The 22,016-nt window shown below is 35.8% G+C and overlaps 1 protein-coding gene across 1 annotated transcript in view; it reads right to left on the bottom strand.

The window, feature by feature from the left end:
* The window catches only part of EPHA6 (EPH receptor A6), an 829,344-nt gene that overhangs the window by 137,861 nt on the left and 669,467 nt on the right, over positions 1–22,016 (bottom strand). The window contains exon 12 of the mRNA XM_040621133.1: positions 1,084–1,215. Within this exon, the coding sequence (XP_040477067.1) occupies positions 1,084–1,215 (132 nt within the window). The remainder of the gene's footprint in view (positions 1–1,083; positions 1,216–22,016) is intronic.

Genomic DNA, 22,016 nt, shown 5'->3' with positions numbered 1-22,016 from the left:
AGTGTCCAACCATTATCAATCAGTAATTATCCAATGATAAAACCAAATTACATCAAAGCGTATTTATGGTTTATTATTTTGTATGTTTTAATTAAACAGGCAAAGGTAACTGAAAAGCAACAGAAAAATGTAAGCGTAATAATCTTAGGCTTTGTTGGTATAATTTTGTCAAGAAAAGCAAGAAACGTGCACGTTGGAATTTTGTTTTTGTTGGATTTCCTAGTGTCTTCAAATGTTCCCAGTATTGGTTGGCTGGGCCAGACCCTCCTGAATTCATGGGTGTTATTACTATAACTTGTGGCATAAGTATTATTATTAAAAAACACAAGAATTATGATAAATAAAACTCCAAGCAACAATATCTTATTTCTATTTTGCTAAGACACATATAAAACATAAAGCGGGTTTGTATCCTTCATAAAACTGAGGAAGGCAGCTGGGTATCTTAAAAATGAGAGGGCAAAAAACAATTTGTGACTGAAACAGCACCACGGATAATCCAAAAAGTGATATACTAAACTTTGAAACTGCACTTTAAAATGCTCAATTCCTATATTTTCTCTCATTAATAAAACACAGCTTTGGTCAGATTGATATTTTTAGGGGAAACTGAGTATTCATTTTCTTTTTCAAAAGGTTCTTCCAAATTTGTTACTTTCTGGCATTTTTTCCAATCATTTCTCTTTAGTGAAATGAAATTTTAATTAAACCTCTATAAACTCATCCAAATATAGAATTACTTTTTCTGTTAATAACGCTGTTTTTAATTCTCTTTGCTAGCCAATTCCAAGTGGCAAAGTAGCTCAAATTTATCTTTACTTTTATTTTTGAGTTACAAAATTTGGGATTTAAAGCTCTAGTTCTTATTCATGTAAAAATTATTCTAGAAGCAGCAGCAGCATTATGCTAATTGGGTGCTCAGGTATGGACGCTTCTTCCACTTCCTTCCACTACTTCCAAGGCAGAAGATATCCTAAATGTGGTCCCTGCATTAGAGAAAAGTCACTTGCATTTCCTTTCAGCAGTATAGAAATATTTATTTTTGTCTCGTGGATCTTTCAATTGCATGGCAGAAAACTTCACCTGAAATACCTANAATCCTGGGGGGCAGAGATCCTCCCCCTGGCACTGGATGCGGGGCCTGGATGCTATTTAAAAACCCTGCCCTCAGGAAGCTGGGGCAAAACGCCTCCACCCCAATGGCCGGGAAGGATCCTTTTAAGAGATAAAAATGGACATTAATCAAAATCTTCTTTGTGGAAAAGTTGTTGATCATTTAACTGGGAAGAAAAAAAACCTGTGATTAATAAAGACATCAAACCTTAAAAGAAGTGATAAAATGAAAAGGAATAGAATGCATTTTTATTCACAAATCTTAAAAAAAACAACCTAGTTTTTGAAAAGAAAGCTACTCTTAACTAGTTACAATCAAACACGGCTCAGATAAAAGTTCTAAACCCCATTTGACAAAGTGGATATAAATAAGTCATTGAGGTGGTCTATTTGCAGAATGCACATCCCCATGAGTTACAGAGGACAGCCACAGCAGGATGGGACATCGGAGCTGCACTGAAAGGGCCAGCGCCTTGCTTTACGTATGTCAGCAGTAGTGCTGAACACGAGGAAAACTTGTATACTGTACAGCAATTATGAAATAGTGGCAAGGAAATCAATATATACAATTCTTAATTTGTTATACTTTTCAGGAGAAGACATGAGAGTTTGCAAAGGCAGAACCATATGCTTTTTCATTTTCAAGAACGCTATTTTTTTTTTAAAGATTTTATTTATTCAACAGAGATAGAGACAGCCAGCCAGAGAGGGAACACAAGCAGGGGGAGTGGGAGAGGAAAAAGCAGGCTCATAGCGGAGGAGCCTGATGTGGGGCTCGATCCCGTAACGCCGGGATCACGCCCTGAGCCGAAGGCAGACGCTTAACTGCTGTGCCACCCAGGCGCCCCAAGAACGCTATTTCTGAAGCAAAAAAAACAAAAACAAAAAACAAAAACAAAACAAACCCCCAAAAAACAAAAAGTAAAACTACTTGGAAGTTTATCCATAAGATTATATCATGAATTGTAGAATAAAAGACTGTCAGAGCCCGAAAGGACATCAGAGATCATCCAGATCCTTGTTTTACAGACTAGCAAACTGAGGTGTGGGAAGGGGAAATGCTGCCGAGCTTGCAGACTCCTAGGACAAAACTGTTCCACTACAGATTAAAAATAAATAATGAGCCACTTCCCATTTGGAAGATTGCTATTCTCCGAATATGAATTAGAAACCCTGCAGTTTGGAATAATAGCATTACGATTTGGTGTCTCAATGACCTGAAAGACACTAAAGTCATTCAGAAGAAAATGTAATATACAGGCACTATCAGTGCATGGGCAGCACTGGTAATTGATATGGTAGATCTAAGTTTAATCACAATAATACCCTAAAAGCAAGTTACACAGATGGTGGTACAGAATGCATATCATTCAGGGCCTCTGAAACCCCAACGGGGAGGGCAGTGTCCAGATAGAGACCTGGGATCAATCCTCCCACGCTCAGTTTTAGCAAGTCCTGAATTTTTGAAGACACTTCATTTTGTTCCTTGACACAAATTTTGCCCCTAAGATACGTTAAAATTTGAAAGCCTCTTTGAACTTGGACCAGGATTAAAGGGACCTCGTATACCTCCCACACTCTACACAACTTGCTTGTATGGAGAAAGTTGTTGCTAAAGAAAGCTGGCATTTCTTAGATCTTTAGAGATGTTTTAATGAGTGGGGCCTGTTCATTGTACATTGGATTAAAGAAAGCATAGGAAGAAAATCATATACTGTAAATGAACTCGTTTTGTTGTTGATTTTATGAGGCTTTGGTAAAAAGGTCCAGTAGAGTTTGAGTCCCTTAAACATTAAGAGATGTGGCTAAAGTGCCAAGCAGCAGGCCAGAAAGTGTTCTGGGGTAAATTTTGATGAACAGTGAATCTAATTTCTACTACATGGGGGTATATGCCATTGAGCAAAAATGTGTCCTCATGTACGTGCATCCCACACCGCAATGTTCCAACACTGTCTGAGAACATAGTCATCGCCAAGGAGCATCACTGACTACCAGGTACCGATAATGATATATTTATATTTATACTGCATTCTTAAAGTTACAAAAGAAATGGTGATTTTGCTTCAGAGGAAGTAATTATAAGAAATTCAGATTGTATTACAGGCTGTGACAAACAGAAATATTCCAATTCTAGCTGATTATGAATTTATTGAAGCCAAGTGACAGGAAGCTTGGTTCAAGAATCCAAGATTGCAAAGGAAAAGAATAACATAATCATACGCAGGAAACAAAAAGGAATATAATTATAATACAGGAAATTTGAAGAAAAACAAAAGCATGTAGAGCAGACTTTAAATAATGTTAATATGCTTCACATTTAGAGATTTTTATCTTTGTGTTTGCTATTTTTGCCATATTACTTGAAACTGTTAACTTCCAAAAGATGTCCATTATTTTAACTCCTTGAAAGAAACAAAATGCAAATATTATTTTATTGTTATGATTACACTGATTACTATTTTTGTGGTTGTGACAGCCTGTCATATTTAATAATAGCTTTCATTTTCCTAAACTTGCTGCATCATTCATAATGGCTTTGTTATGTTTCTTTACTGTGGGTTAAAAGGTCTTTCATTTATTATGGCATCGCTTCCTTAAGGAACTGTCATTTTTTTATATATGAAACAAACCACCAGAAAAGTCAGTGTACATGAATACATATTCAGTTGAAATATCATATTATGTGTTAATAATGCCTTATCATTTTTCTCCTTAGGGTCAGTCGTGTCAGTAGAGATTGCATGAAACACTACAGCTCTGTTTTCAAAATTCAATAATGAAGCTGAATTTATTCTTTGCTATAATTCTCTTATCTCTTAATCTACAAGAAATTAAGTTCAGGAATCTTTTGGGATTGGATACGAAATAATTTTAGTCTGGTTTGCTGTATTGCTTAAATTGCTGGCTCTTGCTGTTTTCATTTTTTTTTTTTTAAATAAGTAATTGTAACGAAGAAACAGACCTTAACTACAGAGAAAAAAACTGATGGCTACCAGAGGGGAGGTGGGGGTACGGGACATAGGTGATGGGATGAAGGGCGGCACTTGCTGTGATGAGTACAGGGTGTTGTATGCAAGTGTTGATTCATTATATTGTATACCTGAAATGAATATTACACTGTACTAGAATTAAAACAAACAAGAAAACAACAAAATAAATAAGCAAGCATAGAACTTATTAATTATACTGTAGCCAAACAACAGCTAGTATCTGTTGCAGGATAAATGTAAATGTCCATCAGTATTTTGTTTTTAGTTGCATTTGGTAGACTAAGTATGTGCCAGGATAAATTAGGCTTTTATTTGATGACAGTATTCCTCCCTTTCATTACAAGTTTGAAATATAAGATGTGCCACTTCACATACGCTTTTCTAATCTCAAATAAGTGAGTTTCCAGTTTGCTAGTGAATATGAGTCAGTGTGTTAAAGAGACACCATTAACAGGATGTTAGCATTATATTGTCTCTAATGCAGAGTTGCCAGATAATTGGGCATCCTGTATTTTTATTTGCTAAATCTGACAACCCTACTCAAATATAATTTCGAACACCGTTGAGTATCAGACTCACAAAAGACACTATTAACTACTGGTATAAGGTAAATTAACATAACTCACTTCTGCAGGAGTTGATGATTTATCTGTCCTGCAGTAGTTCAGTGGTTGTTGATGTCCCTTAGGGAGTACTGCAAATTATGACTAAGGGGAGACATTATTTAGTGGGTGAGGGTCTGGATGTATGCTAAAGGCATTGTAATAACTGGCATACTCCCTGCACAAAGAATTCCTCTCAAAATGCTAGCAGCACTACTGAGAAACACTGTGTGAGAACAAAGCATCCTAAAAAAAAAAAATTGGTTGCTAGTGACCACAATGTAAAAAAAAACAGAAGTTGACATGATCAGCCTGAATTCTGACATCTGGTTTAATAAATTAATGTAGGATTCTGATTACCTAGATTATTTGAAAGTAATACGGCCTGCAGAATAACCAGTTTTCAAAGAGTTAAAATAAAATATATTTAACACTTAAACTCAGTGAAATGAAATCTCATTTTCAATTTGATTTGCAGCAATCTCTTTGAAATAACTTTATGTTGGAAATTAGATATCATTAAGAATTTGTGTAAAATGATGACTATGGCTTTGAACTCGTCATGCCTTAATATCTTCATACATAAAATTAAAGTAATAACTGACCCTACCTAATGGGGCTGTATGTAAGGATTAAATAAAAGTAAATAATCATAAATATAAGACAATATTATTAGATGGCCCTATTTTTTTTTTTTTTAAAGAGAGCGAGCAGGGGAGGGTGAGAGGGAGAGAAAGAATCTTAAGCAGTCTCCATGCCCAGCACAGAGCCTGATGCAGGGCTCGATCTCACAACCTTGAGATCATGACCTGAACTGAAATCAACAGTCAGACACTTAACTGACTAAGCCACCCACACACCCCAATAGTCCTGATGCTTTAAAAAAAGAAACCTCTTTGGCTGAGAAATTGAGGTAGACTGATTAAATTTTTCTAGTGCAGAACTACCTGCTTCCCCCACATACATAGACAAAAACCTAATGGAAGAAATCCCTTCTTTGAAGATTATATACCAATAATTTAATTTTGCCTGAAAAGCTTAATAAAGGCAATATCCCTATAATATGAATTTTTTGAGATGTGGTTCCTTCAAATTGTCTCCACCTGGTTTTATTTTTGCAGATACCCAATCTGATCTATGTGTAGACAAAGAATATCCAGACTCAGTTAAAGACAAACAGTTTAGAACTGTAAACTTAAAACACATGCACACATGTGTGTCAAATAAGTTATAAATAAAATATACTCCTAATACTCCCTGTGGAAGATGCTCAAAACATTTTCATTGTTAGAGGTGTGTGATCAGAGCATTTTGGAGAATGCTTGTTTAAACAATAAAACAGTGAGAAAAATGCTGACGTATTCCTGAAGTAAAACAGTTACTTCGCGAGCTTGAACAATTAGGGCAGGGCCTTGATTTCACCCGGCCCAAGGCATTGATCCCAGAATTCATGCTGTTCCTTACACAGTGGTTCTCGACCTTGGATATACATTAGAAAATAGGTATTAAATGTCCAAGCAAATACACAGAACACACAGAAAATAGAAAATCTATGTTTTCTACTCCTAAAAAGAGTTCTTTGTCAGCTATAACGTAAAATGCAAGGATGATCTAATCTGATATAAAAAGAGAGCACAAAAAGTCCTAAATATATAGCATCTAACGTATATTGTGCCTGTGTGGTATGACTATTATTTGAAATCAAGTATCAAAATAAGCTGAACTTGTAAAGAGATCCTATATAGATATATCTTATACTGTTAGTATATAAAATGAATATTATTTCAAAATATTTTAATTTTATTCCTTTTATATTTTGTATTTTAGAATAAATAGAAAAATATAACACAGTAAAACAGAAAATATATACAACTTATAAGTAAATTAATATTCAGAGTTTGGGTTCAAACCTGCTTACTGACAGGGGCATGACTACAATTTTGGAGAGCTGAGAATTGAATATGTATGCATTCAGAGTAGAGATCCTTTCTTCGGCTTTAAGAATCCAGTATTCAGTTCTTTAACTAGCACATAGTAGCTACTCCATGGCTGTGTGGTTTAGATTAATAATGGTACCTCTGAGCTATAGTGTGAATAACTTCAAAGTTTAATGATAACACAGTGTGTTAAACCAAATGCTATGTCAAGGGCTGTTTTTCCCGAGTAATGCTCACTTCAGAACCTTCAAAGATTCTCTATTCTTTCTCTATTTATAGATATCTCTCCCAGTCTATCATCTATCTATCTATCTATCTATCTATCTATCTATCTATCTATCTATCATCTATCAATCAATTTCCCTCATCCTCTGTCAGTGTGTTTCCTTCTACTCGTTGTGTATCTCAGGTTTTCTCTCCTGTATGGTTTTCTTCTATTTCTGTTACAATAATTCATAGATTACACATTCTCTCCTCCACTGAGAGAAGTGAAAGAAAACCATAAGCCCATTGTTTGTCTGAACACATGCTTCCTAATTTTTTGTGATGGTACATGAAGCCTCAGACATCACCATTGAAGGAAGACCAGCAACAGTGAGTAGAGCCATTTTCATGTAAGGCATTAAAAGAATGCATTTTTACTCTATAGAAACCTTTATTTAGGTCTCTTTATTTAATAACATATAGTCTAGGAAAAACTAAGCTGCTGTGCCTAGTTTAGTAGAGAAAAGATTCCTATCTTACCATGATGCCATGAGGTGGGCCGGCTGGGACCCCAACATAGTCTGCTCTAACTTGATCAGAAGCTGCACAGAGTAGGGTTTCAATAAAGGCAAGGTGAATAAGTGGACTGAAAGAATGATGAAATGAGAAGTGACAAATTGCTCCATAGGCAAATATCTTGCTAGGATCTAAGGAAGTACTCAGCCTGCTCAATTGCTTCCTAGGCTAATAGTAACTTTCTAATGACTAGATGAGAGCTAATTTTCAATTAGGCTTAACATGCGAAAGAGAACCATTACGTTCATAAATAACTCATTCATAGACTTAGTCGTTTGTTCAGTAAATACTTATTGGAGCACCTATTTCTTTTTTTTAAACTTGGCACTATAACACATATTTCTAGTCCAAAAAGAGGAAATAAATTTTTGATAGGATACTATTATTTTCAAGAAATGATTCTTCCCCCCCCAAATGATTCTAACTAAGTTAAGCCAAAGTTATAATTACAGAATTTTTTCCATTTCCTAAATTATTATAAATGGAAATATGCCCACAATTATATTACTATTTTCCTGCTTAGCTAACTACACAGCTAATCTCCATGAAGATTCTTCAGCACCAAATACAATTAAAGATCATGCAACCATTACTGTTTTGTTTTTGACTTTTTTTTTTATTGTTCAGGTCACTGCAATATGAATTTTATAGATTTCTCATCCTGTTGTTGTTCAATAGGTCACAATAAAGTATTGAAGCAAAAAGGGCAGTTTCATGGCTAGTTTTTTATGAGTTATTTCTGCAGTGCTTTTAAAAAGAAATTTTCATCTTTTCCTGAGTTATTTTTAAACTTGTAGGATATGTATGGTAAAATTATGGTTGCTGTAATTTTTTAAAAACTATAGCATTAACAAAGAGAATTAAGATATTTTGAAGTGGATCAAAATTAGACATTTATTAAAATACATTTTAATTTATATTTAAAGTAGACATTCTTTGACTTTTTAAAAACAAATATTTTAAATGTCTGAGTTTCGTCATCTGTAAAATGATGAACTTGGACTAGAACGTCCCTAAATTTTAAGTTCCTAAAGTCTGTTTGTATAATTTTTATTTTCATTTGTTAATGTGGATTATGTCCAGTGGTCTTACCTTTGTTTACATGTGGTGGGACCTGGAACCTTAATTACCAAAAAAGTGTCTTGACTAAATTTGCAGTAGCTAGTACATCCACCAGTTTTAATAGTGACAATGCCTAGGCTTGAGACCAGAATTTTGATTCTACCATTCACTAGCTGATTCATCTTGGGTAAGTTATTTAGCTTCTCTGATACTCAATTTCTTCACTTGAAAAACGGAAATAATAATAAACACATCACTTATATTGGTTTATTGCAGACCATATGGGAAGTGCCTATTAGTGGCTAATAAGTGTTCAATAAGTGAGGGATAAATATTATCTTCCTTAATTCTCTAAACTTGACCTAGCACTTCATGTGTCCATGCTTCCATGATATCTCCTCTTGGAAGGCCCTTCTGGACTTCTGGTCTCTGTCAAAACATGCCTGACACACCCAGGGAGAACTCACTATTCTTTCCTCCGTGCCCCCATATAATCTTAGCTACTAGAATAGAGGTAGAACACTATCATAGATATAGTATTCATTGGTTTACAATTTTGTGATACCAAATGCAAATGCCTCGAGGGCCCATCAGGTGCAATAAATTAGTATACCAAATTGATGACAAAAAAATTGATGACAAAGGCTTTGAGTCAAAGGTGAAAGTTCTGGCTAAGGGCAACAAATTCAGATGTTTTAAAGAACATTGTAGAAATCAAATAAAACACACCTCTTAGCTGACTTCAGCCTGTGGGCTGCCATCAGATGACTTCTGGTTTATATGCTTGTCTCTTCTATTAGGATTTGATCCCTTAAGAACAGAGACAAGTCACGCATGTCTTATTCTCCTCTGTACGTCCAGTCCTAGAGCTTGCACATAGTAAGAACTCACTGTAATATTTATTGAGTTGAATTAAAATCATATTTATATGAGTAGTTTAAAGGCAGTTTGGCTTTATCTGGACATATAGCAGACTGAATTTTCTTGATGTCAGAGATTTTAAAATCACCTATACTCTAATATTATGAATATCCTCAAAACATGTATAATTATTAAAGTTCAATGAGATTTCTGACTTTCCACTTTAAATGCTTATGAAGAGCCAGTATTTAGGAACCAGGGACAACTAAAATTCTAAAAAAAATTAAATTCTTGAGTTCTTTTATCTCAGAAATGGTGAAGGGATGACCTGAAATTGAAAAGCGTGTCTTCCTGACTGAGTCACCACACAGGGCCTTGGTCGGCAAATTGCTAGTCAGCCTTCTCTTTCTGGGCTCAGACTCTAAAACTATATATTCTTTAAAAAATGCTTTTACACCTCAGGTGCCAAGGTGTCAGCTAAGGAGCTGTTAAGCAGCATTTATCAATGTGTATGAGTGTAGATCTATTTAGCTTCACAGCCAAAGTGTGCTATGTATTTAATATTTATGAACTGTGGGTATATCTGTCACATTATTAAAGGGAAGTTTGTACCTTTAGTATACTTGATAAAGAGGTCATGAGGCAGGCTGCTTCTGCCTTTTTGTCATTTTCCATGGCTGCCTTCAGTCAGGACTAGCCATTGGTTGCTAGCATGTACCCTGCTGTGTTGTTGTCTCTCATGTACAAAGTAGGAAAGAGAATGTTCTGGATTTAGTTTCACTTCCAGGTATTGATGATAACATTGTTGGTAGTCTTATCTACAAACAAACGTGTTAAAACATACCAAACATGTCTCATTTAAGGCTAAGATAAATTCCTTTCAAAGATTTGTTAGCTTTTTAAGGTCAGAATGGTACTGATTCGGGAGAAGGGCAAACCAAGAAACAGACTCTTAACTAGAGAGAACAAACTGATGGTTATCAGAGGGAGGTGGGTGGGGGATGGGTTAAATAGCTGATGGGGATTAAGGAGAGCCCTTGTGAGGAGCCCCGGGTGACATACGGAAGTGTTTGATCACTATATTGTACACCTGAAACTAATATTACACTATACGTTCATTAACTGGAATTTAAATAAAAACTTAAAAAAAAGAATGGTACTTATTTGGCATCTATACGGTATGGATTAGACGGCAGGATAATTTGGTTTAGTAATTATCATTTTGAGAATTTGGTCTGGGAAATAATCTAGGAACACAGTAAGTCTTGAAAATAATTGAGAGCAGCCAATACAGAACAAAACTAATCAAGACCCTAATGACTTTACACCAATTCTGATATCATAAATGTATGATCAGTGTGGCACTATAATGGTAGTGGTCGTGGCCAAGACATGTCCACTTTTCCAGGTAGCCACTTTGTGCTTGAGGTACATATGTGGGATTTCCTTCCACATCCCCACCTGCATAGTGCATACACTTAGGTAGACACCTCTCTGAGCCCTTCCAGTACAGATCATGTTACTCCACATTTAAAAAATTTCACAATCTCACTATTGCTGAATATGAACCCAAGGAATAAGTATGGTTTCAAAGATAGGTGGGCCAGGTTGCAGTGCCTCCAGTCCAGGCCGTGACTTTCTTCCCATTCCACCATGGACTCATGATGCTGCAGTACCAGATGTGGCAGGAAATCAATCTCTTGGCCAAGAAACTCTACCTTGCCAGTCCTATGAAGACACTTGTGATTCCCAAATATAGACATTCTGATAGGAGTTTGTATATTAAAAAACAAATGATTTTGTTTGTTTGGTATACAGAACAGACCAAGCTCAAGATGCAAAGAAAATTGAGAAATTCTATAGTCACCTAATGAGACTTATGGTAGCCAAGGGATTCCCACAGTGTTGCCACGGAAACAGACCAACGGATTTGAAACGAAGACTTTTTGTCATATGCTTGGGCAGTAAATATCTTTTGAATTTGAGAAAGTGTTGGGACAGAAAATACTTTATGTAACTACGTGGGCTATTCAGAAGCTGAGAGATCATTTTTTTGCACTTTGTTTTCTAGTGTTTACTTTAGAGAGCCAGGAATGTAAATGCTTTCAGTTAAAAAGTGTTTATTTAGTTTTGGAAATTGAACAGGAAATGCATCTATCTTGGAAGCTTTTTGCACATTATTTGATGTTGGGCAAAATATATAACTATTTTCTGGTAATTTTGTACCAGTAATTTGAAAATGAGATATCAATTCTTCCTTAAATTTAGTTAATCTGTCTTTAAAAGAAAATTAAATATAACCGTTTTGTTGGTTTGATCTATTTCTTCTAAAGCATAAAATTTGTGCTGACGATGACTAACAAATACAAAATAGAATCACTGTAATTAACCGCACAGCAGTATACCTATTTATGTAGCATAGTGTCCATTATATCTAAAAGTAATTGTAAAAACAAAAATGCTTCACCCTAAACTTTTCAAATTTAAACTATATTTTTAAATATAAGGGATTCATACTATGCTAGCGTGTTGAGCAAAGACTTTGAATCTAGTTTTCTGCGTTCAAAAACAACTGCAGTTATTTTAAATGCATGATGATCACAAATGGACTGAAACCACCACATTATAGAAATATTTACCACATAGTTCCCATTTATATTTTTCTCAGCAGGGCTAAGCATCTTTGAACAGTAAAATCTTTGCATACTTCTATGATACCCCTGCCCATTTCTCTCTTAACCAAGGTGTTAAGCATGATTGTCATAACTGTTAGGATTTCTATTAAACTGAAAGTATGATATTAGTTGATATTTATCTTACATTTGTAACCTGAATTTCACCAAGTGTAATGTTCACATGTTGATTACACTAATATATTTTTTGTTAAAAAATGGTTTAAAAAATTCTTGACTTTTTTACGACAAACACACTAGAATTTTCATTGTTATTTAAATGTCTCGCTCACTCCTTCCAGCACAAAGTAAGAATGCCCTATCTTGGCCTCACCCATTCTAAATGCCCTGCCTAAGTGCCACCTCTTTTAAGAGGCTTTCCATTTTTTCATGGCTGGAATAACCTTGGCTTCATCTGTGCTCCGTCGGGAGGCAGTAAAGCTGCCATGGAAAGCATGCAGGTGCTAGAGTCAGAGGGACTCTGTTTCAAGACTTTGATGTGCCCTCGCTTGCTGGATGACCTTATGCATCCATACTTCACTCCCTGAGCCTCAGTTCCCATTTTGGTAATAGGTGGAAAAGTCTGTTATGAGGACAATATACAAAATAATGTTTTATTTTTTTAAAAATTTTTAAAAGATTTATTTATTTGAGAGAGAGAGAGAAAGAGAGAGCAGGGGGAGTGGCAGAGGGAGAGAGAATCCTCAAGCAGAATCCCCTGAGTGCAGATCACGATGCCGGCCTCATTCCCAGGACCCTGAGATCATGAACTGGGCCAAAATCAAGAGTCAGACGCTTAACCAATGGGAGGCACCCAGGCACCCCTACAAGATAGTGTTTTGTTTTTAAAAAATGTCTGGTACAAAGCAGTCACTCACACAAGTCTTCCCTACCTACATTTGCCTCTTTTCTTTTTTTCAGTTATATAGTAATACATTTTTCCTTGTAGTATAATTCTTTCTGTTCATGACATAGCTTACAATAAGTTCCTGAAAGAGTTTCTCATTTTTATATTTCCGACAGAACTTGGCATGGTATGTTTCACAGAGGGGTCAACTGTGAAGGTAGCTTAAACATAGGAAGTATAAAGCATATCCACGTCTCCCTGACTCATGGCAATGTTATTGATGGTTTGACAGCAACTTCTAAGGGTGGAATGACCAAATCCATACAATTGGTTTAATGAGTTAGTCATAAAAATGTCATGAACTGTAAAGCCATTCTCTCTAGCTCATATGTTCTTTATTCTTAGACAGACAGATGGACACTTAATGACACAAGCAGCCAGACACATAGCCTCCATACATACCCTCTCCTTCATTTCTTTTGGTTTTCCGAATGTGCCCTCTCATTTATGTACTTAAGGGACAAAGAGAAGATCTCAATCTCGACTGCTTAAGTCCAAGAGACAAGTCTGGCACAGAAGTAGAGATGATGTTCTCTGAGGGAGAGACTGACTCACCATTCGTTCTCTGTGGGCCTAATTCTCCTAGATATGAGCCAGCACATTCGACTGTGGCTTGAAGCAAACTAATTACGGTGTGTTGGGATCTATCTCCAAATATGATCAAAAGTGTGAAATGGGCTTGAAGAGAGTCAGGCCTTCCTCAGTTTCATGTATCTCTTAATTTTTATTGAGGTTTTTCCTATTTTTAAGCGTGATGCCTTTGGGAACAATATTAACTTCCAGACTGATCTGAGGTAGCGCTCATTGCTGATAATAAGGGAGAAAAATAGAAACCAGCTCAAAGAAGCCTAATTTTATTACTCTTAAGCTACATGACCTGGACATGTCCAGATTGCCTAAAATCGTATCTCCACTGACAATCTGCCAGCCCCTCGCTGTGCCACCATTTTCACTACTGCTTACCATTAGGCTATCCCTGGCAGGCCATTAGACTGAGTTCAAAATGAGGGTCCAGGTACATCCTGTTCTATGAGAATTGCTGAAGGAGATTCATGGGTTGTATAAAGAGAGAAAGTGAGAAAAAGAGAGCTAGCAGGTGTTGTTCACTGTTGAAAATACCCCATTAATGTATTTTTCAGAGCCAATTCCAAAGTAATTTCAGACTCTTGTGTTATTAGATTACTGGTTCACTTAACATACATGCTTTTTATTACATTTTAAATATTGGCTTGGATATAAATTTGGGTAGTTTGCTAAGATATTCTAGTGGTGGTGCATGATTATAGCTTCTTGGATATAGTAACAGTGTGGGAGGAACGGCAGCTTCTGACATGATATATCTGGAGAGGAAAATAGTTGGAAGCAGTTTGCATGCATTTTATTTCTGCATGGACTCTTTGGGCACCCAGCCACTTTCAAAGCATTATTTAACAAATTATGGCACCACAAAAAGTATATTATGCTCTGGATGTTAGTTTTCAAAAGCGGAACCAATAAATATCTGGAGTTAATATCTAAGAGAAGTACTGGAGTGAGTTAAAATTAAAAGGACATTTATATTTGTAAGTGAAAAATAAAAACATCCTGCCTTCTAAGTATTACATTCAATTTTATTGCTATTTAGATAGATTCATTTTGTGTACATGTTGTGTTAATAAAGAAAAAGATGCTTGTTTATTGATACTTTTAAGGGGCCAAATTATTATATGGTGGTGAATTCATCACCAAATGTTACCATTTCAGAGTTTAGGGAACAATGATGCACTTTCTTTTATATTTGATTTATAAAAGAATCGAAACAAAACGGCTCTCATTTTACCCTTTAAATACCGGCACATGGGCTCTTAAATGGAGCAGATCATTGTGTAGGCTTATTGTCTGAGCTGTGGGTAAATATTGTGTCGTATGAATCACCCTTTCACATCAATAAGGTTGGGCCAGTGCAGAAGTGGGGTGATGAAACCACTCCCCGGAAGAATGCTGCTCAACCATGTGAGGGAAATTTAGTGTGCTGGCGGAGGTAATTTCCTAAATGGCACCCTGGTGCCCTAGAAGACTTAATTCACTTCAGCTGAATGAGCAGCTGGATCAAGCTCAATCATTGAGAGTTACCCATTCATACTCAAAGGCATATAGATCTCAAATGGAATGTTCTTTAATTGGGTGCATGTAACTTTAGGGTAACCTGGGTACAGGATTGGGAAAGTATAAATGAGTGCAGCCTAATTAGAAAGCTCCATTTAAACTTGCTTTTCAAATCACATTTTCACAGCACCGAATGGCAGTGACCTAAGAAGATGAAGTACTTTCAGGAAAGGAAAAAGCAAGTGACAATATCATTGCTTAATTGTAATCACAAACTCTTAGTTTGGAGAGAGTCCCAGAAAGTTCATATTTAAGTATAGAGTTAGGTATAATCCAGCAAACTGTATTCATAGAAAAGTAGTGCTGGCAGAGATAAATAATGGAGAGTGGAAAAGGCTTGTCAATAAATAAATAAACAAGAGGAGATAGATTTTTTGGTTAAATGACATATATAGATCAAAGAAAAATGGCCGCATAAAGATAAAAAGTTGCATGTTTGTGTCCATATGTGTGAGTGTGTTTATAAAGTACTGATTTACCAAACTTTAAGCACAATCTCATCCAATGAACAAATGTGAGATTTTTCAAATATTCAGTCTTGAATGAGACAAAAAAACTTCATTTTCCTGAGATTTTTTCCCTTAATTTATAACATGTGTATCATGAAAAAAAAAAAAACACATAAGAATAATCTCTACTATGTGAAGAGATCCCAAATGAAACAACTTTAAAAGACTAAATCAGCCCCTTACATCGTATGCTTGGCATTCCGCAAAAGGAACAACCTCGGTTCATTCTTGATGACCGAGGAAGGTCCTACATCCCTAGTGTAGGACCTTGATCTGACCTCACGCTGGCAAAGACTGAGTATCTGTTTCCTTCTTTTTCCTACTTTTAGAACCCCTGATTTTCAGCTGGCACATGGCTGGCCAGAATAAAGACCACATTTTTCCAGCTTTCTTATGCATCCAGATGAGGCTATGTGATTAAGTAATGTAAGTAAGAGTAAGTGTACCTAAAAGGAGGAAATACGCAGGTGTTTACACTTTTCTCCTTCTCAAAGCCTGGGACTTAAGCAACCATCCTGGGCGGTGTGCTGAAGACAGCCACTCAGGAAGGAGCTTGGGTCTTTGGGAATCACGAAGCCCTCCTGTTAGCCATAGATTGCTTACCTTGGGAAGCTGCTTCTGTATGAGAGAAATAATTTTTTACTCTGTTATTTGGGATTTTCTGTTACTCCCTACAGAATCTAACCTTAAACTGATTTTTGATTTGGCTCCATTAACATGCCTGGTCCCTGAATTAACTGCATTAAAATCCTATGATTACTTTATCTCATACTCTGAAACAGCTTTCATAATTATCATTTTGGCTATTCTAGACTATTCTTGTACATGTCTACCATTAGATAATTTCTATGAGGCCGATATCATGTGGTCTTTTCACTGTATCCCTAGCACTTAAAAACTGATAAGTGACTAAATGAATCTTTCTTATCATATATTTTCTACCATTTTTAGATCTAAGCCTTTTACTTTTGACAAGAATGAATACTGATTAATAAATGCAAGCATCCCATGAGTCACTTCTAATCTAATTTTAATGTCACAGTTTTGTACCTGAATGAGCTTCTATTTTTATCTTTCAACAGTAAAACAAAGTGTATAGATTAAATAAAGGTGGTATGCTTTGAATTGAGAAAAACAAGTAGCCTGCCAGAATAGAATTCTTCTTCCACTTTAACTTCTGTTAACTATGGGGACCAACCTGAGGGCAAAAACTATTTCTGACCCAAAGAATCCAAGCTTGTCAAGGTGTATATGTCAGTGTATACATAGGCCATTTTGACAGAAGACATTCCCCAAAGTTTGTGCTTCCCCCTGAATGTCAGCTGGTCAGGCTGGTTGGTGAGTGGAATGGAGGGCATGTGAGGGGGTACAACTCTTTAGTGGATGAGATCCATACACTTTCCCTCACAATGTTACTATACACATCGCAAGTAGGTGTGGCTACTCCCTGGATCACTGGAGGGAAACATTTACTGAACAACTTTTGTGGACTCTGGAAATTTCTTGAAGCTTTATAGGAAGCTAGTATATTTTGATGGAACTCATTTGCCTTTGACACCTTCTATGGAGGGTGGGTACTTTTTCTTGGAAACAAAGATTTCAGAGAAAATCTCTTTTGAGATAGCCTTCCTAGTCAACCCCTCCTCCCCAATTCCTCAGGACAGCAATGATCGAAGGATCATATTTTTTATAATTCATTCCCCAATCTCTCCCCCCTCCACCCCTCTCTATCTCTTCACTTAGTGAATGGACTTGACCATTCAACTAATTACCAAGTTGGAAACTTGAGGATCATTTAGACCTTTCTCACATTTGCCTTCAGGTTCTCAGGGGCATGTCCTATGGATTTCCTATAGAAAATATTTTTCTCAGTCACCTCCTTCTTGCATCTTCACTGCAATTGTACAGCTTAGTTAAGTGCGCCATTACTTTTACTCTGTATTATTGCAATCACTTTTTAATTGACTTCCCTGTCTCCAGGTTAGCTTCCCTCCAGTCCCTCTTACATCAGCTGGCAGGAAGATATTACTAAAATGCAAATGTGTTTATATGATTTCCCTGCTTAAAACTTTTGAGAGCTCCACACAGATTTAAGAATAATGCTTACAATTTAAATTATGCTGTAATGCACAAAGATATTATTAAAATTTAAGTGATTCAGAACAGTGAAAATTCCCTTTTATCATTCATCTAATCCCAGCCTTCTACTGCTATCATTTTGATGCGTGCCTCTGAGGTGTTTTTGTATGCTATATATGTTTACATACATAGATATACAAATATGCTTTTTTTATGTTTAAACTCAACTACATGTTTTGGAGACCCTGCATGACAATGATCTACCTCCTTCTTTTTAACTGCACCATAATATTCTCTAGTACAAATATGCAATAATTTATCTAACCATCTTCTTCCTAGTGAGTGTGTAGGTTATTGTGTGTGTATCTAGAATAGTTACATCATTGTGGAGTTTGAGTTGAGCAGTATGTTAATCTTAAAATATGATAAATACTTTCAAACAGTCCATCAGAAGTCTCTGTCAATTTATACTCTTATGAATAGTGAATGACAGGTATGTTCTTATTTTCCGACACCCCTTCCTAGCACTGATATTATCAATCTTTAAAATTTTTGCTAGCTAGGTAAAAATGATTTAATTTGGTTTTAATTTTCCTACTTTGAATAATAGTGAGATTGAATGTATTTTCTTATTTTTATTGATCATACTTGTTTTTATGCAAATTGGCTATTTGTATTTTTGCTCTTATATAATGGGGTCTTTTAAAAGTGATTTGTAGAAATTCATCATCCAATTTCCATATTAATCATTTGTTTAATAAATATTGCAATTTTTGTCTTTATCAGTTACTTTTCACCTTGTCAATCTCTCTGGCCACATCCTCCAAAATTGTTTTACTCTAATAACCCTTTGCTCTCACAATAAGAAAATGCTTGTAGGTTTGTAAACCTATTAACCTGTTTCACACTTCTGTAGTTTCTTCCTACATGGTTTTTCTACTAATAATATATCCTTTCTTCACCTTTCTAACCAAGTTAATTCTTACTCATTCTTCAAGACTCTGCTTAAGTGTTACTTCCTCTAAGGAAGTTTCTTTTAGTCTTACACTTCTTTAGATGGAGCTAATGTGCTGAGCCTGACCCTCATTCACTCATCCATTACCTATTATTGCACTCAAGTAATTGTCCTCCACATCTCTGTCACTTCTACTAGACTTATATACTCTTTGGGAGTATAGCCTGAGCCTTATTTGTATTAGAATCCTATTAACTGCTCAATATGTTTGTTGATTGAATGACTCTATAAATTCAGCCTTTAGGATAAATTATTAAAACCATTCCACTATCTGATAATGCAATTTGGATTTCTCCAAGAGAAACCCACAATTCTTCTCAAAGCAATTAAATAAGTACTTTCTTCTGAGTTGTTTAAATAAAAAGAGGGTGAAGGTGAGTTGGTGTGCATTATCTGATAGGTTGATAAATAAAATTTAAAAAATCATGGGTACTATTCAGCCAAAGTATCTTAGAATTGAGAAGAAATTCTTTTACTGTTCTATTTTCATCTCTGTGAGTATACTCTGTGTCAGTCTGTTTCATTGTTGGGCTTTCCGAACTAATATAAAATCAATACAAATTTTGCCTTCATGCAACTTCCATCTATAGGTCTTAACAGTTGTATTTAACAACACATATTATGTCTGGGGAGACCTATTATTTTCCTTTCATTTTCTTCCTACATTTTTGACTGCAGGATAAACATACCTTGATTTATTAGATGCCTATTTTAAAATCTCACCATCTTAGTTACCCTACTGTTAGAAAAAATATACTTTGTCAATATTACCTCTGGAACTGATCACAGTACACCAGATACAGACTATTAAAGGAGTCTTTCAGTCCTTCAAAATGGTCCTTTTCTTATATCAATGGAATCTAAAATGTAATTAGTTTTTTGGTAATAGCCATGTCACACTGCAATCTATTACTGAGCTTGTGGCCAACAAAAATCCACTGGCGTTTTCAGCTGACCAGCATTAAAGCCTTATTCTATTTAATATAATCTGAAAGCATACTGTTTGATATTTATTCCTTAAGTTCTTGCTTGTTTTGGCCCTTGTCAGGCACAGTGAATTCCTTGTACACAAGTAAAAAGATTAAGAACCTCATCGGCACCATCTACCTTTAAATAGTCCAACAATTTCCAAACCATGTCACTGGGAGGCACAGTTATTCAATACAGACACAGTTGTTACTAAAAAGCTGTGAGTCTGGAATTATTCTTTACTAAGAAACTCAGGTATTTTCTTGCCTTATACTTAATTCAGCAGTGTCCTACCTCTAGGGGTGCAATATAATCTATATGGATTTTGTTATGAAGATGTGGGCAGAAAGAAGATTGAACCTAACATAATGAAAAAGCATAAACTTTGGAGTCAGACAGACGTGGATCAGAGCTTAACTTTGCACCCAACAAGCTGTGTGATATTGCACAAGTTACTTAACATCCTTGAAGTAATCTTTTTATTTGTGAAATGGGGAAAATAATAATAATCAGCTTTGTCATGTTTGTGAGGATTTGTAAAACTATGTATGAGGAACGCGTGGTGTAGCATCTGGCACATAACGGGCAATCAACAGGCAAATGAGAAGGAAATTCTTTCGGGAAAGTTGGTCACTCATGAGTCAGCTATATAACAACACAAAGGATTCCTAAAATTAAAAATAAATCTTACACATTCAGACTGCCTTCAGATTTAAAATCTGGGAACCAGAAGGCCAAGAACCATGTGGGGTATCATTTACTATGATTATGTTACTAGGCTAAGGTCTTCTATTACCATGAGTGCCTTATAACCCAACAAGCATGTTAAAATATCAGCATAAAACACAAAACAGGAAAAAGGAGCAACTAAGGGATTAGCGTTTAAGGTCACAGAGGCATTAATCAGAACCATATAGATTTTTGGACCAAGAGAGCTTCTACTTCAAATAAATTGCCAAGATTAAAAGAATAGCTTCCATATATGGATAACACGCTGACTAAAGGAAAAAAGTAAAACTGGATTAAAATAACCTTATGGTTTTATGAACAGAAAGTGGCAGCAGAGATATACTGGAAAACTGCTAGTGTGTTACACTTTGCAATGTTGGTTTTGAGTCCAGAGCTCTTTTGCAAGCAAGTTTCATTGACCTTCTACATTTCACATTGACCTTGATGCTTACAAATGCTGCAGGGCTTGGCAATTAGTCTTTTGTGAACTAAGAATTCACTTCTTTGTAGGTTCTTAATGTTCGATCTCAATTAAAAGCTATTTAACAGCAAATTCATGGTGAGTCAGAGTAATAGAAAAATTGGGGTCAAATGGGTATCTGTTGTGTACTATGAAATAGAGAAGAGAGTTTTGAGTTTGAAGGCAGACTTTCTTCCAGTGTTAGGGAAATAAGATTTATGACTTACAGGTAATTTTTGTCCTTTGAAGGTTACATCATAATGAAATAATAAGAAAAAATGGCATTTGAGATGATAATGCAGTAGCCAGGTCACCGAGAGAGTGACTTTTCCAAAAGTACAAGAATTTAGCTTGCAACTCAGCTTTAGAATCTATCAATTAGCACTTACATTTTAGAGAAATTACCTGACATAAGCAATTGCTTCAAAAGATGGTATTTTAACTTTAGAACTTTTTTTGAAAAGGCGTTTTTTTCTCTTGAATCTTCTTTTTGTCAACCCCTTTACGTCTGGCCCTTACTGCCCTTAATTTTGACTACTGCGACAGGCCGCTAATTGGTCCCTCTGCTTCTACTCTTTCCCTATTAGGGTTTATTAGGTTCCTGGGCTGACCTGGCAGCAATATTTTGTAACAACTGAGACTGTTGCCCCAGATGACCACTCCCTACTACACACATGTGATATGTTTATATGTGATAACATAATCTCACCTGGGCTCTGCCTACAATGTTCCATTTCCGTTCATCCCAGACTCTACCCCTGAATTTGGGCTTTTATTTCAAACTGTTTTTCCCTGACTCTATCAGTGAACTATTTCAGCCTGACCTTTCTCTTGCTGCCCCGTCTTCAGTTCTTAACAGAATCTGAAGATGACTTCTTCGCTGCCACATTCTGGCTTCTAGACTCTACAATTGCTTGTGGAAGGATATTATTTCCTTGCAGTCTGGCTGGAATTTAACCTCTAGCTTATTCTAGCAATTTTGTACACCATCCCCTTCAGGAAGTCCCATCATCTTCTATTCTTCAAAACTTTCTAATCTTCAAAAAGCCTTTCTATTGTTAAAAACTTTCTATTACATCTTGGGTAGGGTTAAAATATCATGGTTTTACATTTAAGACTTTCCATAATATGGTTTAACTTACCTTCTGGATTTCTATCCTAATTCCTCATCATATAAACCTAATAC

This window comes from Ursus maritimus, unplaced genomic scaffold (assembly GCF_017311325.1).
Source record: "Ursus maritimus isolate PB19 unplaced genomic scaffold, ASM1731132v1 scaffold_4, whole genome shotgun sequence".
NCBI classification, from domain to species: Eukaryota; Metazoa; Chordata; class Mammalia; order Carnivora; family Ursidae; genus Ursus; species Ursus maritimus.
This window is presented reverse-complemented; position numbering and strand designations above follow the sequence as displayed.